At 32.9% G+C, this 17,859-nt stretch overlaps 2 protein-coding genes across 9 annotated transcripts; both read right to left on the reverse strand.

Moving 5' to 3' along the window:
- Positions 1-434: 434 nt before the first annotated feature.
- LOC130981766 (histone-lysine N-methyltransferase ASHH3-like) lies at positions 435-11,887 on the reverse strand. Its single transcript, XM_057905450.1, has 13 exons — positions 11,831-11,887; positions 9,883-10,012; positions 9,535-9,643; positions 9,322-9,421; positions 8,688-8,766; positions 8,409-8,580; positions 8,231-8,311; positions 7,963-8,071; positions 3,839-3,866; positions 3,562-3,646; positions 3,391-3,436; positions 1,936-3,318; positions 435-982 (listed from the first exon to the last, which is right to left on the reverse strand). The coding sequence occupies exons 4-12, from the start codon at positions 9,334-9,336 to the stop codon at positions 3,232-3,234; spliced, it is 702 nt and encodes a 233-aa protein (XP_057761433.1). The 5' UTR covers positions 9,337-9,421; positions 9,535-9,643; positions 9,883-10,012; positions 11,831-11,887; the 3' UTR covers positions 435-982; positions 1,936-3,231.
- LOC130981765 (uncharacterized) lies at positions 10,158-16,433 on the reverse strand. Of its 8 annotated transcripts, none has more exons than XR_009087024.1 (10): positions 16,350-16,433; positions 16,001-16,112; positions 15,854-15,914; positions 15,213-15,251; positions 14,494-14,606; positions 14,078-14,306; positions 13,926-13,972; positions 13,623-13,716; positions 12,205-12,326; positions 10,158-10,242 (listed from the first exon to the last, which is right to left on the reverse strand). XR_009087024.1 is itself a non-coding variant. In XM_057905447.1 (9 exons), exons 2-9 carry the CDS (start codon positions 16,109-16,111, stop codon positions 10,325-10,327), a joined length of 711 nt encoding a protein of 236 aa, XP_057761430.1. In that variant the 5' UTR covers position 16,112; positions 16,350-16,433; the 3' UTR covers positions 10,237-10,324. The 8 variants fall into 8 exon arrangements, 5 of the variants coding, with proteins under 5 accessions (XP_057761430.1, XP_057761432.1, XP_057761431.1 ...); XR_009087025.1 differs by lacking the exon at positions 10,158-10,242 and adding an exon at positions 10,250-10,341; XR_009087023.1 differs by lacking the exon at positions 10,158-10,242 and adding an exon at positions 10,371-11,039.
- Positions 16,434-17,859: the final 1,426 nt, after the last annotated feature.

The following is a 17,859-nucleotide window of genomic DNA, read 5'->3' on the forward strand; positions in this document are numbered from 1 at the left end:
TTGCGATGGTAATAAAAGAAAAATGGGGAACTGCTTAATATTAACTCCAGTAAAAAGCAAATATAAAAAAAAAAATTATGAATCACTTAACATTTCTCAAAATTTATTTGAACTTTAAGTGCCATTATCCAACTAGAATGTAAATTCAAAGATGGTCCCATATTCAAATCATTGGCCAACAATTGTGTCAAGGGACATTGTCATTCAAACATATGGATGTCGCATTTAAAACCAAGAACATACGACAAATTTTAAAAAGATTATCACTTCTATCATGTGTAAACATCATAAAAATCATTTGCGCTAAAAGTCACAATTATTGTTTTAGTTTCACACTATTATTAAAGCATCAATGGATTTGTTCTTGCATTCCAAGATCAACAAATTACATGTTATCCCAAGTTTTGTACATCCAACTCATAATCCATAAATTTTGCCAAATAATATCGCAGTGGAAACAACAAAATTTAACACTAAAAATGGATCTCCATAAATTCAACAAAAATGAATACAAAAATACATGCTAAGCACAACACTGATGTGCCTTCTCTTTATTGACATAAGCCTGCTTGCATTCACTATAGGAAACCCCCTCATATTTCATCACAAATTTTAAGATCTTTGAATCAAAGAACTAATGGATACAAAAAAGAAAGAAAAATCATAAACTTGATACAACAATTGTGCAAATCCAAGGTAAGGTTACAAGATGAATTTTCACTTTATAGTACAATCAAGATTTGCAGAGACACAAAATATCTCTAGTAGTAACAACAATCTTCTAGGTTGGCGAGATACATCTTGTTCGGATGCCGGATGGAAACCAAAACAGCTTATTAATGCCTTCAATCAGAAACAATGATCTAGTCTAGGTATTAAGCTTTCTATCCGAATGAATTTTCAGAGCGTTAGCAACTCCAAGAATTATGTACATGAAATGAAAGAATAATGCCTCCATTTTCACTAGTTTTCACCTACACACCTGAAACACAGTTATAGCAATCTTAGGAGGAATTTGGCTTAAGGAATAACACACAAAGGAACACCACACATTTCCTTTTCATTTTCAGAATTTAGCAGAAATAAGTAAGGAATAATTGAAATGAACTTAATTCCCTTCACGCAAAGTTGTCAAACTCGCAAGTCTAGGTAAACTCGTGGAGTTGACCTAGACTCGACTCGTAGACTCGTACGAGTTTACCTGTTATAAATTTTTTGTAAAAAATATATATATCGTGTATAATATATATGTTTACTCAAATATACGCATTCAAACTCAACAATTTCAACATCAAAACACATAATAAATTTACATAATACTACAATTATAACAAATACTCTAAAACACACATTCAAATCCTTCACAAGTATGCATCTAGTTCAACACAAAACACATCACACAATCAAAGCTTCATATATACAATTGAAAAAAACAACAAAGCAAAAATTAAATGTTCTAATAAACTAAAAGTCTAAAACTGAAATCCTCTAATATTTTCATCTTCCATGGCATCAACATCATCATCTTTACCATCTTACCTGAACCAACATTCTCAAACATTTTGTATTTTTGTCCCTGAATCAACAAATCAACAAACCAAATAATTGATGTAGCAAAGTTATCCACTTATTTTTATCCATCTCTAAATAATGATTAGAAATTATTTTAGAATTATCCACTAAATTACAGAGTTTCATATTCAGTTGCAAAGTTATCCACTAAACTAAATAGTTGCAAAGTTAGTTATTATATAGTTATCCACTAACAATTACAAAGTTATCCACTATCAAAGTTGATAAATTCAGATTTGAGATTTCAGAGTTTTAGACATTCAAATTCAGTAACAAGCAACAATTGACTATAACTAACAAGTAACAACTATAACATCTACAACATGCAGCAATTCAGTAACTATTTTTTTTTTTAAAACATACCTGAATCTGAATGGCTGAATGGAGTAGGCTCAGTTGAGGAACCAAGCGTTGTTGTGCTGTGCAGGCAGACAAGAACGAATGGTGGCAGAGTACACGATGAACCAGCAGAGGACGCGACGAACGACGGCAGCGTGTTGACGGCAGAGGCTCCACGAGTCCATGAGCTTTGATGCAGAACAGAGTCAACAGTAGAGAGCAGAATGAGAGAATGAGAGTGAGAGAACGGCAGAAAGGGAGACAGTGACGAGCTGTTTGGGGAATGACGAACGGCGGCGAGGGACGGACGACGGCAAGGGATGAACGAAACGCGAAGAGAGCTTGGAGAAGAGAGTGACTGAGTGAGTGCGGCGAGCAAAGTGAGGGATTTAGCTGTTTAGGGTTACGTTCATACGTTGCTCCCTTTCTTCCTGTTTTTTTTGTTGGGCCTAAAACGACGCCGTTTTGGCGAAAAAGACCAAACAAATCAAACTCGCTGACTCGCCCGTAAACTCGTGAGTTTGACCGAGTTTATGCGAGTTTACCCGAGTCTACCCAGAAACAAGTTTGTGTCCGAGTTAACTCGATTCCACTACCTAAACTCACGAGTTTACGAGTTAACTCGCGAGTTTGACAACAATGCCTTCACGTGCTTTTTCCTATTTATATATATAAAAATAAATGAAAATACAGAGGGATTAGCTATAGCCCTGTTTCTTGTTTCCTACAATGACAAGAAAATTATCACAGCAGGAACAATGACATTAATCGCAATTCTGTTAGCTTAGAATCCTCATCTAGAATGGAAAATACTGCTCATCAAAGCATGCATTCAGGGTGGGTTTGGTAAAATTAGCTTTCAGTAAGCATACTCTATAACAATTATGTTCGGTAAAATTGTTTTTAAAACTTCAAATGACTTTAATATACATAAAAGTAAATGTAAAGAGTAAGCATAAATCTAGAAAATCATTAATATATAATAAGATTATGTTAGACTTGAAAAGAATAAGCTAGATTTAAAAAAATATCTTCATAGGTGTTTTAAAAGCACCTATTGCTTTTAAAAACTAAAAACAAGCACATGATCTTTTTGAATTATCAAACACAATAAGCTTTACTAAACCCACCCTCAATGCGAAGAACATCCTTCAAAAGTAGCCAAGGGAGACAAATAAAAAAAAACAGCATAGTAATCAAAATCAACGCCTAAGGCGTCAATCTATCATAACAAGCACATAATCAGGAAGAAACACTACTAGTGTCACAGAGATAAATACTGAAAAAATACTAACAAGGAAGTAAGTGGTAGTGCAGCACTCAAAAGTAATTGCACCACAAACTAGTGAGTTCCCAATCTTCTTTAGACATGTCAAAAATTTCAACACAGCCATCTTCAAACAGGATCTGCAAAAATTTATTGATACATGAGCACCACGTTGATCTAAGCTTTTAAAGCCCAACCAAAGTTTCTCTCACCAAGTGTTTTCGGGAATATTTGTTAAACCATTTAATAAGCCCAAACCTGTAACATAATAAGAACACATAAGAGTTGAAGTTGAATTCTACACATAATGTGGATAAAGTGAACTTGTTGATTAAATACACAAATATCAAAAGCATATAATTCAGAGGCAGAGTATCTAGTACCTCACATGTTCAAGGTGTTTTATCCTAATAACTTCCCCAATGCAAACTTTTAAGCTTTTTGATTGCGCAAAAACTTGAGAACTGCCTGAAATTCAAGCACAATAGGAAAACTAAATGGATATGACAGCTAATTTTAAGCATAAATCAAATAGTATTTTAACATGTTTGGTTTAGTTTTCTGGAACCACAAAACCATGGCTTGAGGCATTCCAAAAAGCTTAACTAAACATGCTATATAACTCAAATGTAATAAAGAGTAAGAAAGACACAAGCTTACCAATTTGCAAACCTCCATTCTGATATACCTTTAAAAAATTGAAAAAAGAGAGTTAACATTAGTCAACCAGGCATATCTTACTATTTGATACACATGTAGTACATAACAAATGCAATTCAAGAAATACACAAGGTTTAACATAGTAGGATACTACGACATTATGACCCATGTAGCCAACTTTGCCAATAGGATAAGACCTGATTGTTGTTGAGGCTATACTTATAGTATGATTGAATGAAATGAGGATCAGATGGAATGAATAAGAATGAGAAGGAATTTAGAGTCTTGAAAGTTAGGTAGCACATTTCTAGTCGGAACAATTCCATCAAAATGAAGGAATGATTATTCTCCGAGAAAATGGATTGGGTAGGAGGAACTAGAAATCTACCTAATATCAGAAATAAAAACTCCCAACTCAATCATACTTTCCCTTAATGCCCTACATTTGAGTTTACCCTGAAACTTGTTATACGAGATAAGAAATGGAAAAACTTAGAAAATTATGTTTCTACCTATATGCTGTAGCGCTATATTCAGCACTACAGAGCTATAGTGCAGCTTTACTAAAACAATGAGAATCCTGTTGCATTGTGGATTTCATGTAGCAACCATGGCGGCTGCTATTCCCTGCCACTACTGATCAGGAAAAATTGAACTTTGACACTACTGATCATTATAGGAGGTTAGAAAGGGAAAACCTTAGATAAATATGTTTCTACCTATAAGTAATATTGGTGCATGAAGGAATTTTAGATACCCATCGGTTCAGTGTTATCAAATAGCCATATCAGCGCAGATTTTCTGAAAAACACAATGAGAATCTGTTGAGTTGTGGATTTCAGGTCACAGCCGTAACGACCGCTTTCTCTGTTGCCAGTCGCAGGAATGGCGACAGGATTCCTTTCGTTTTTTCTTTTAAAGAAGGGAAGATTTGTGAATTTATGTTTATTAAAAAAAAACCCTACCCCTCCCTAATTAAATATGCCCTCCCTCTGCCTTTTCTGCTATGGCGACAAGCTCCACCAATTTCAGTCCGCCAGCGAGCAGCTGTACCCTCCCTGCACTATAATTCTATCTTTATTTAATTAGTGATGTATTTGATGAATTTAATTTCCTAGAATTTTTAATATATCTCTAATTTTGTTGTTCCTAATTTATGTTAGACCCTATCTGCTAGTAATTACACAGCATAAGGGAAATTAGTAATTGTAAGGGGGACACATTTTGTGATGATTTCGTTGCTCAAATTACATAACGGAAATATATATATTGCCAAATTATTCTTCCTAAATTGGCAAAAAAAGATACCTCTTCAAAATGGAGATTCGGTCAGTATATGAATTTCCATCCTAGACATATAAATAAAATAACTTTTGTATGGTAAAACTTAGGTAAGAAACTCGTCCTTAGCGACAAACGTTAGGGCATACCTTTAGACTCAACAAGAGCTCATAAAGGTACTTTCATACGATCCACCTACAGGAGAATCAAAATTCAAATCTAGGGCATGACAGTACATAAACAACAGGCTGACCTAGCTAGCAATTGTTTATTTTTTATTTTCAAAGTGAGATATAAGCTTAATTAATAAGTTATATATATATATATATATATATATATATAGCAACTAATTACTTAAATATTGGAAGCTTTTTAAGAAATGATGGCACCCTACAGAAACACACTCCTCTGAAAAGTGAAAACTTGATGATACATCGGGTTTGGTTCAGAAGAAGATGACAAAAGGAAACAGGGAAAATTTACCAAAAAGGATTATTAAACAATGATTAACTCATAAGTAGTTAATAAACACTATGTGGACATCTTGACCACTATTAGTTCCCAACGCATAAATTTTTTATGCTGATGCTAGTTTGCACGAAATTGATTTCGTGAATCGATGCATAAATTGAAATTTAATGCAGGTGTGTGACTTGGTTCCCATGCGATAGTTGGCAACTATTTTTCTCTGGATTACAGTTATGCCACATCATTTGTGGAACAATTTCATGAAAAGCTTTTTGTATGATTTAGCAATGCTCATGTTTTCATCAAGAATTTCAGCTTTGTGATATTCCTAAATGTAGATAAATAAATGTGGTATAATCAATCCACTGTCCCAGCTACATTTTAAGCCTATGGCTGCGTGAAATCTACATTTACCGTATTTAATTTGAAAGATACAGATTATAAATATCTAAGATTGTTAAATTAATTCATTATGTTTTATTTAAACAAAGTGTTCCAAGCTTTTATCTTTTGTCAAATTCACTCCTCTTTTACAAGACAAGGATTATGGACATTCCTTTCCCACATTCCAAAAAGAATTACCAAAGATGCAGAATAAATGAGTAAGCTAACATAAAGGTAAATGAACAAAAGCATTAAGCATTAAATATCAGTTGTCAATATTAAGAATCCAAATAGAATCAAGAAGTAAATAAATATAGATGAAAGCACTCAATTGATGTGTATGTCATTTTATCTCAGGCAGGCAAATAAAAGCCCCTTTAAACTAATTTACACACACAAGGTGGGGTATAGGAAGTGCCAATGAACAAACTCCTCATGATGAGGTGGTTGTTTTCATCACTAGAACCCATGACCGCCATGGCACGAGCATCAACCTTAACGCTATACATTCGACCTCTAAAAACAATATTCATATAGATTTTTGAGATTTGATCGATTTATATATTCTAAACACATTTTAGCCAGTTTTGAGGAAATTCAGAACCAAATTCAAGAATTTAAAATCCTTTCACTAATGTTCCAAACATTTTGGAACAGTCCATCCATTTAGACCAATTTTAGCTAAAAAGTAGAAATTAAAAAAACATGTTGACAAGGTCCACATCAGGTAAGGTATTTCAAGAAATTCTTAGATGCTCTCAAAGTGGGAAAAGAATTAAAAGAAAATAGCAAATAGGACTAAAATGGTTCTCTAATCCATTAAAAGTTTAACACCTCAGCTATTGTGGGTTAGTGTTTCTTATTTTTATTCCTATATCTGAGCTGTTTAACAAGGAATGGATCAGAGCTCAACTCTTTTTCTTGCTCGAAAAGGCATCTATTCTCAAGTAGTCCACCTTGGTCTTGATTTTAAGCACCATTTTTCTAACTTCCCTTGGAACAACCACGTCTCAATTTTACTGAGAAGAGTGGCTATCATGTTATATTCCCCACACCCCAATTTTTTATTTAATGAAATAGCCACTCAAGGGTAGTTACTCTCTTGTGAGGTATGTGTATCTTGTAAGTGTTTGTATTTAGAAATCCCAAACTGATGAGTTTTTCATCAACTGTTGAGATTGTGTATTTACCTTCTAAGTGCACCATGCACTTCAAAGGAGCCAAATTTATTCTGAATGTAAATGCATCACTAACCTGCGTATATGGAAACGTATTTATACTTCTATAATAAATGTAAACACAGCATCAAAATGGAATCATGTGCCTAATGAGGGATCCATTAGTACTTCTACAATAAAAAGAAGGATCACGATAGTCTATGGGACCAGTGCCTATTGGGCTGTACAATTCTAAAATGTGAGGTGTGGCAGCACCAACCCATTGACCACAACGTGCTATCTCTGGGAATACAATCCACAGACAACTAGACTGATCTAAACGAATACATTTATACTCTTAAGATAATCAGCATCTTCATATTTTAATTAAAGAATAACAAATACAACCATCAAACATGAAAATACATTTAAGGGTATACACACATTTTTCTTTTCTCTTTACTTCAGTGGTACCTTGAAATCTTCAATGTATTTGCATCCTTCATTATACTCAATAAGTCATTGAATGGATATGTAAGCTAAAGTTACATATCCTTTGCCAGAAAAAATATATACAAGAACTAGATCTTATTCCACCAAGTGGAGTTGGCTACATAAATCAGATGACTCCAGCGTCACCAAGAAACCAAGGAAAGAATGACTTCAGAAAAAACCTATAATCATGAAATGTGAAGTAGCAACGTTCTATACATTGCAAGGCTAATTAAAAGTTGAGAGAGTTTATTCCCCTGATTCAGATCGCATTGTTTTGCAATAAAATAAAGATGACGAAATTTAAGTTTGGTTCTGTGCTTAAAGAGAAGATGAAGCCACCTGACATTTAACTGACATTTTAGGCTTTGTAGGTTGGACACCAAGCTTACGCCTGCAGGCAACAGCACCGCAGTGACATTCTTGGTCTGCGCCAAATTGGACAAACCTGCTATATTGTTAGAATCCACCATCACTAACATAGAGATATGAGTATCATTCTGGTTTCTGGAGACACCCAAACTTTCCACAGGAGTGTATACTACTAGTAATATATTAGAAATAGTGCATATGAAAGGGGGTGATCAAATAAATAGGCAAGTGCTCATACCGGTAATCGTAGGTGAGTTGTTCACCCTTTTGAATGTCTCGTGTAGCAAAAATGGCTATTCTGGTTTCACCATCTGCTATCCTTAAGATAGAAAGAAGAGAAAGTGTGTTAGACTGAGTAATTAACTTAGCTGCTAAATGTCAGATACCTAACACTAACAAAACAATTCATAGCCAACCATTTCTGCATCTCTGTATTGGGACAGCAACTATGATTGATATATCTAGATTTGTTTCCCTTATATGTGGCATCAATCACAGTATCTCGATTGATTTCACATAAGTAAAAGTTTGAATCCCCACGATGCTTCATGTTCCAAAGTCTTTCTTCACATGTTTTGTCATCAATTACTGATAAGACAGGTAATCTATAAGTGGCTTTTAAAAAACAAATAAACTATCAATAACCTTTTCTCAAAATTTTATAATGCATACAAGCGAAACTAATTGCTTATCACCTTCTCCAACATATTCTATAACAAACTCCCCAAGCTTAATATCTTCAGCAGCTACAATACCAGAGCCACATTTCTCAGTCTACAAGCAACATATTTACACAGAATGTTAAGTGCGAAAAATATGGGGGATATCCATGAACAAAAAGTTAATAAGGCAGAGGTAATTGAATGATAGAGAAGTGGCACAGATAAATAAAGGGGAGAAAATTGATTTTCCAAAGCAAAAGAAAATCCTGGAATAATTTGTAAGAAACACAGAACTCATTTCAAACATTAGGAGGACGAAGAATCGATAAAAATAATAAAACAGATAAAATGATGCAAGAAACTGAAATTATAAATTGCAAATTACCAACAAAATAATCTTGAGGAGTAAACCATCAAAACGGTATCTAAAAGACTTAGCAAACAAAAAAGAATCTGAGAATAAGTCTCCTATGGCCTCCAAAACATTACATATGTTTGACAAATTTTGATCCAACCATGAGTAAATTCAAGGCATATGTTGAGGAGTAAATTCATGGTTGGACCATTTTGTCAAACGTCCATAATCTTTTGGAGACTATTTTCCAACAGCAAAATCTTTCTAGTATTGCTTTCGTGGTTTACTCTCATCCTGAGCCAAAAGTTGTACCTGAACTAATTTCATCTTTTTCACCCGACGATGCTGAAATGGTTTGTTGAGACAGGAGCTCCCACATTTACAGGCTGAAGAACAGCAAGATAAAAGCACCCTATAGGGATAGAAAACAAAAGGAACAATGAGCATGGCTGCACATAATGTAATAGCATCTACAATTAAATGATAAAAGACAGCATACCCCAGGCGCCATATAAGAATACTTACCCACAGTGGCAATCAATACCACACACATTCGGAGATTCAGGTGAAGGAGTACAAGAACAGAATATGCCATCATCAAACCGTCTCTTAAACTTCTTTGAAGTATATATATCTTAGATTGGATACATAAGAACAAACAAAGGAAGCTTTTCTAAAGCAATAGGACAGCCAAAAGAAAAAGAAAGATAAACAGAAAAACAAATTTAAAAGTGTAAAATACTTCAAAACAAGTATGGAAATTGTGATTTATGAACAACTTAAGATTTTAATGTTAGCTGGGTCCACAGAAAATGCCGCTTTCAACGCAAACACTGCTATTGAGAACATTTGATCAACATCTATAAAGGATACTGCGCTTTATGGATCTATACTGCACAGGTTTATTCTTGGTAAACGAATCTGGAAGCTCAAAGTCAACAGGTTCCTCAAGCTGCTTAGCCAAGTTGTTGAATACAGATCCAATCTCACTAAGGTCAGAATTCTGTTAAAAAGAAAAATCAAGGAACTCACTCAGCAGCTCAAACGCTATTCCAAAATTGCATCAAAATTAATTTCGAAGATACACACCCACATCCACAACATGTAATCTCAAAGGAATCTAAAAACTAAAGATAACATCAAGCCACCTTTTTCATCGTATGCATGAAATCTGATGAAGGACTAGATATTTCAATGTGATAGCTCCCAATCTCAGATTCTCAATAGAGGCTCCTAATTGAATATTGAAAATAATATCACAAAATCCACATACAAGACTTGTTCAATTTCTTCATATAAAACTTGTTCAATTTCTTCAATAACACGCTTTGCCTACACATGAACAATTTGTCAACTATAAGACAAAAAATTTAAGACATCAAACCTATATCTCTATTGAGGTTCCGAAATCAATAAAATCAAAATCAACATGCTCAATTGGATTTGACAGACAGAAATCAAACAGGCTGATTGATTAGTGGACAGATGGTACACTTTGCCTTTGGACTGTCAACGAAAAAAAATTAATTCACAATTAGGCCAAATTTGTCCCATAAAAAAGGTATAAAAATAATCCAATCTTTAATGACCTTATATAAAGTCCATACAGTGCCCTCACGTATCTCAACCATTTCAACTCACTTATTTTGAAAATATTATGACTGTTTCTTATTAACCACTTTATTCTGTTCATCCATTTAACAGTTTTGAATGCAGAAACAACTTAGAGATGTCAGCACTGGAGGACAGTAATGTAATTTAAATATGTGGATAGGAGTAAAAAATAAATGGGATATTGGCACATAACAGGGTTCAGTTCAAACATCGACTGAAATTTAAAAGATCAAGTCCACAACTTTCAGAAATCTTGTCAACCTCAATTCTTAACAAAACTTCTCTGTAAATATCTATTCTAATCTAGAAGAAAATCCCCAATGTACAAAGTTTCCGGCTTTCAGTGTAAGTCCTTCTGACCAATACCACTTTAATTAAGACTCCAAGAATTCCAACTTCTCTTCCCACAGTTCCTCCTGTTAAAGATATAAACCATTCATGTGTTTATCCGCTTACTAGCTTAAGCTTTTGAAATAAATAGTTTAATGATACGTCCTCCTCTTACTAAATACTTCAAATTCTTGCTAACAAAACAGCATTCTTCGATTATTTCCAAATAATGCACTTCATTACAGCATCATGACGATGACGATGATGAAAACAACTAGAATGTGCATATCATTCCCAAATCCATAAATAAACAGCAGGTATTTTAAATTTAAAACCCCAATTCTATTACTTTCTGTCTGCATAGAACAAAAAGGACAAAAATAAAAGAGGAAACAAAGTTCTAGGATTTCTACAATGATTGAAGAAGATTTCGGAATCATACAATTTCGAAACAAAAAATTCCCACTGAATCCAATTCCAAACACCAGAAAAAACTTCACATCAAACAACAAAGAAGCGAAAGAAAAGAATTGAAAAATTTCATTTCTCTCCACCTTTGACTCATAAGTCAAAAACACTAGTGTGAGAAAACCAGTGAATAAATTATAATTATTAAAAAAAGAAAAAATAGACACACGTCGGTAAAAATCCAAAATCTCATCAAAGATTGTGCGGAATGAATTGGCTACATTGAAGAGTGAAGACACAAGCGATGGAAAAAAAAATCGAAATGTAATCAGTGAGAATCCACAAAAGGGAAATCGTCAAAGCAGAACAAAAGAAGCGCAATCACAGAGCAAAGATAGTGAAAGAGAGAGGGCAAATCGGTCACATTTGTAATAATAATCTGAAGAAGAAACACAGAGAGCAAGCAAACCTGGAAACGAAGTTGGAGTAAGAAGAAGAGAATGAATGAATGAGGCAATGAAATGGGAAAAACGGATTACGATAGAAATTTTGGTATATATAGTGGCGGTAGCCGCTTATAACCAACTCAAACTGACGTCAGAATTTTTTTTTTAAATATTTTCTATTCACTAATGTTATTTTGTATTAATTATTTTTCAAAAAAGGAAATTTTGAATTTTACCTGAATAACGCCACCTTAATAAAATACTCAGAAATTAAACTGTTTGTTGTTATAAGTAAATACTTAATATTTTATTGTTCAGAAAACTGTAGATTTTGAAGAAACAATAATACCGTTGACTTTGACTTGTGAATGGAAAAACAGTGAAAAGAAGAACTAACCACGTGTCACTTTCATGTCAAAGTAAACACCAGTTCTGTCTTTTTTTCGGCGGAAAATCACACGTCAGTTTCAGTTGGTTGATACACGTGTGGCAATTTCTGCTTTTCCCCAAAGTCCAATCCTAACCCCAACAAATAAAACAAAAAAATTCAAATTATTTTCATGTGAAATTAAAGATTGAGAAAAAACAACCATTAGATGATGATTTAATTAAGTTTATTAAATTATTTAATAATTTTTAAATATAGAAAATAGTTATATGTAAGTTTTTTTCAAAAAAAAAAGAAAATTATTTCATGTTAACACTGAAGATTTGGTTTATATGTATTATCACTGTAAATTTTTCTATCAAAATATCTAATAATGTATTATTAGTCGACTCCATCTAATAGGAAGACTTTCTTTCTTATATCCAATATGTATTGTTGTATTAACAAATGTGCTTTCTTTTTATTTAAATTTCAGTTTTTCATAAGTCTTCAAAATGTAATTGTACAATTGAATGACAATTAAAATGAAAACTATTTTACACTATAGTTACTTATTACTAATATAAAAATATATAGGGATAAATAAGCTTTTAGTGCCTATAAAATATCCATTTCTATTTTGGTCCCTATAAAATTTTCCTTGAGTTTGGTATGTAAAATTTAGTGTTTTTCTTTTAATCCTTAATTTACACCATTAAATACAGACATAATATATTAAATATTGATGACACGTCTTTGTCATATTAATCCTTAACCTGTCGAACTAAAAAACACCATGAAAGACAAAAGAAATATATATATATTTCAGCTTACTACATCAGTATTTAATATAGTATTTCACAGAACAAATTAATGATGGAAAAAAACACCTTTAAATTTTACTAGACTAAAATAAAAACTATATTTTATACAGAACACCAAAAAAGGGGTATATCATAGAAACCAAAAGCTTATTTAGTTAGATATTTCATTCTAACAACATATTAAAATTAAGTTCAATGTGTAAATTTCAAGTGGCCATTCATTATAATGGTTTTGTTAAGGATTATGGAACAACAAACGTTTGATAGAAAAAGTATTTTATAATTTTCAATGCATTTTGAATCAAATTTCATAATTATAACCTCCTAACAAGTGATATAAAGGCATTCATTAGCAAAAATCCTTTTAATAAACTCTAAGTCATTTTATTTCAATATCTGCATCTAAAATATGTGCATACAGTAGATTAATAAAGGGATTAGGGTATTAATAAAGACTTGTCCTGATTTTGTAACACAATGGAGTGAGACTCCTACTAACACAATTGGATAAAAGATGGAAATTTTAAAATTATAATTTTCAAAACCTAAACAAATTCTTGTGAACTTTTGGTACCAATCTACAAGTTAATGAAACTCTAGTGGATGTTCTTGATATATCCTTACTCTCTTCCTTCCCCATTGTTTCCACTGATTCCTCTGAGCCAAAATAGGGTCTATCTGATTCATTGTGTTTCAAAGCTTCCATTTCATTTACAGCCTAAAAATGACGAAGTTTAATTTAAAGCATGAGATACAATGAAACAAGTATCACATCTTTTCTTTTTTCTTTAGGGCGATTATTCAATCAGCGAAAGTGAAAAGTAGTTATTTTTTACTTATTTGACAATACATGATTGAATGTGTGTGTTACTATGTAAAATATTTTTACACTAACAGTACATATAAAGTTAAATCAAGGTAGCTTACCCCATCATAGCATTGTACCGCACAATCTTTAATACCATGCAAATAATCTGAAATGATCAATTAGTGAATGTTACTAAAATTTTAGGAAGATTAAAAGAAGATATCACAAATTCAAGGGTTAACCATAGTTCATAGCAGTTGAGAATAACAACCTGAGTATGCCTTATCCTTGAATATCAGTAGACTGCGAGGCATCAACAGAACAGAGAATGGGAGGTAATCATCATCAAGCCTTTTATCTTCTCCTCCATCAGAATCTTTGCCATTAACATCTTGCGGATCTAGTTTAAATCTAGAATGAGGTGTAAAGTCCATGACGACAGGCGATCCGAGTGAAAGAATAGCTACAACTGGAAAGTAAGCTGGACCATCTTGATGTGGCTGTAGAATTTGAAAAAATAAAATAAAATAATAAAACTGGAGTACATTTGAAAAATATTAATGAACAGGAATTGCAAATTCCATAGTTAAGCATTTCCGCCAATATCTATATAGTAATGCTAGAAGGAAACAAACAGGAAGTGCAAATGAATATGGCTAGAAGAAAGCACAGAGGTGAAGGACAAACCATTATGCCTTGGTTAGGTAAGTACTCATTGATGAGAACATGATTGATTGCTGACGGAAATAGTCTTGATTCTTCTGATATCTTTTGTGTAAGATTTGTTAACCATGGAGGCACTGCAAGACAGATACAGATATACTTAAATGTTAAGCATATTAAAAACAAAAATATCTTAAGAAAGACTGGTAGAAGGAGTTCAATGTTACATTTTTATTCATTAAATTAGATCCATAAGTATTATGATATATTCTCCTCATTCCATGATTAGGTCAGTTTCAAAACCAATCAGTATAGATCAACAATAACAATGGTTCAACAATCCTCATATTTGAAAGCCACCCTCACAAATTCAGACCTCACAGTGTATGCAAGACAACAACATAAGAATTCAAATTCAATCCACATCCACTTATGAAGCAGCAGGTATCTAATAACATAATGTCTGAAGCAATTGCCATCAAATCAAAAATGCTACAGGAATAAACCTACTGTTTCAGGTGTGCGACCGTTAAAGCAATATTTAAAGGTGGTAAAACCTTTAAGTGCATTGCAGGAGTTACTATACTAGTTATTTCAAGAGAAAACCGGCCTAAAATCAAATTGAAGATGGACAAGAATAACTTCTATAACATCGAGACCTTTCAGTTGCAATAGCTAGCATCATGCGTAATCATGCAGACTGTAGATTTGGATTGTGGAAGGAGAGAGATTTTCCAACTTACATGGTTGAGGTAGAAGGCCCTTCTCATGGACAACGCCACCTGCCAATGAACAATATTAATGAGAAAGAAATTTTTCGTGTCATTTCTGCGGTTCTTCTAAATACTATTAATTTGATTGGCTGTATGAACGAAGCAAGAAAGAAACATCATTGACATGGGCATGTTGAAAATTTGAAATTACTTAACAAACAAGACTCCCCTTAACCCACCCAAAGGAAAAAAGGGATCTAGTGAGATTTACTGTACTCACAAAACATGTTCAGTTCCTCAATTAAATTCTTTTGTATCATGTTTCACTTTCTGTCAATTCAAACATTCCGAAAATTTGAGGATTTGATAGTGCAACTCAGAATCAATTCTACACTTCGAATACAATTTTGACTATAAGTTTGGTTACTAGTTTGCAAAACCAACTCTTGCTTCTAGAATTGATTCATGCAGACTTGAAAATATCTGACCAAATATACATCACTTTACATCAAAATCAAATCTAAACTGAACCAATTCTGTCAGAAGTAATTCTAGCTAAAATCAGTTCTACAAAAGCAAAACCAAACACTCAAATGGTTTCTGCATTGACTTACAATCTACACAGTTAGCACACGGAAACTGGATATATAAAAAGTAAAAGGCCATCGTACCCCAATTCTGTAACCTCCTATTCTTCAACAACTTCCACTTTGATGCAGGGGCTCCATATATCTAATAACCATCAGAAAAACCAATTTAGAATACCCAAAACACTAAATGAACACAACAGTGAAAAGAAAAGAAATAGGAAGTGTTACATTGTTAAGAAGAAAGCTTTGTTCACTATCTGTGATGAAATCAGGTATATATATTACAGTAGGCAAAGATCCAACTTTGTAACTATCTAATTTCTCTTTCTCTTCCATCATTCTGCAAAATCAGGGTTTTAAACATTAGTTTGCATTGCATTATGTAGCAAAGCATCGCAATCAACGGAACATACTAGAAGATATAACGCACTACTCTCCTTTTAACATAATCAGCTGACCTAAATTTACTTCTTTTTTTCGAATAACTGAATTGATTGGAACTTAGTTCGGAATAGAAAATTAACACTGAAAATAGTCTATAGAAGAAAAGAAAAAAGCTGAAAGGAATAAAACATACTACGAATCTTGTTGTATTATGTGAAAGTTGCAAGCTTTTTAACAAAAGTCTGATGAAGAATTGGGGGGGGGGGGGGGGGGGTGTTAAGGGTTTGAAGTAAGAGAGAGAAGGTGTTCTGCAGTGGAGCTCTGAAAGAACCTAGCCAGGCGCCAGCTACCACTATGGGGTAATTTATTTATAATTTTTTTACTTTTTAACATTAATATTTTAATATCACTAATACAAGTATAAAATGACAATTAAGTTATATTTGGTTTGTATTTTTATTTTTCGTTTTTATTTTTAGTAATTTTTATTTCTTGAATTCTATGAAGAAAAAGTAAAATCAACAGAAAATAAGATTTTATTACTATTATTTTTACTTTTTTTTTATAAAATTTAAAAAACAGAAAAAATGAAAATGAAAATAAAAAATAAAAACGCAAACTAAATGCATCTTTGAATTTTCGAAAATTTTAATTTTAGATTAATTAGTCCTGAAAAAAAAGTATCAATTTAGTCATCATCATAGTAAATAGTAGACATTTTATGTTTTTCTATCAATTTATTACGTAAAATTTAAATGTAGTATTTATATGTTTAATGTGTCTATTTATAAAAAATTGTTATGTAGATAATAAATTTTAAAGTGAAACTTCACCAATTTTAATAAAATTTGTGATAAATAAAAAGTAGTTGATAAATGTTATATAAATACATTTTTTTTTCTATACTCATGTGATAACAATAACCATGTATCTATAGACAATTCCATCTGGTTTGACATTATCCATAGAAGGATATATATGTTTATTGTCTAAGTCAAAATCTTTAAAATTTAATTGTCAATTTACTCTTAATATAATAAATAAATTATTAAGTAGGTTATGGCTTGATTTTTTTGATATAAATTCAAGTACAGTCGACTTCACGTGAAGTTGACAGTTGAAAATCATTAAATGAAAATTTAGTCAAATCAGTCAAATCATCTAACGACTCTCAGTTATTAACTTCATGTGAAGTCGACTGCACTTGAATTTAATCTAGTTAATAGTAAAAATCGTCCCTAAAAATACTCCGATCTCTATTTTCATCCCGAAAAGATAAATTTAATCAAAATCGTCCTCGAAAGATTTAAAATTAATCACGTTAATCCCTTCGTCCATTCTATCACTAACGGCATTAAATTAAAGCCCCAACCCAAAGATCCAACAACTTTCCTTCTCTTCTATGCGTCTCAGCCAGTTCCAACAGCTGCTACCTCTTCGTCGATGTCGTTCTTCCAGTAATGGTCTTTATTCCAACTTGGCGGTGTCCATGGAAGAGCACTGAGGAAGACCGACACAAGCAGAGCATATCGGTGCAAGTTGCAGTGGAGAAAGAGACCACATTCCACCAGAAGCTAGCAATGATGATTGAGGAAGAGAACAGAGAGGAGTTAGAGGGCGCAGCGACGGCGATCTCTGCATCATTGGGTGGAGGGTGTTCCACAAAGCGGCAGCTACCTATTCCCAAAATGCCAACCTCTCAA

Source organism: Arachis stenosperma, chromosome 5 (assembly GCF_014773155.1).
Source record: "Arachis stenosperma cultivar V10309 chromosome 5, arast.V10309.gnm1.PFL2, whole genome shotgun sequence".
Taxonomy (NCBI): domain Eukaryota; kingdom Viridiplantae; phylum Streptophyta; class Magnoliopsida; order Fabales; family Fabaceae; genus Arachis; species Arachis stenosperma.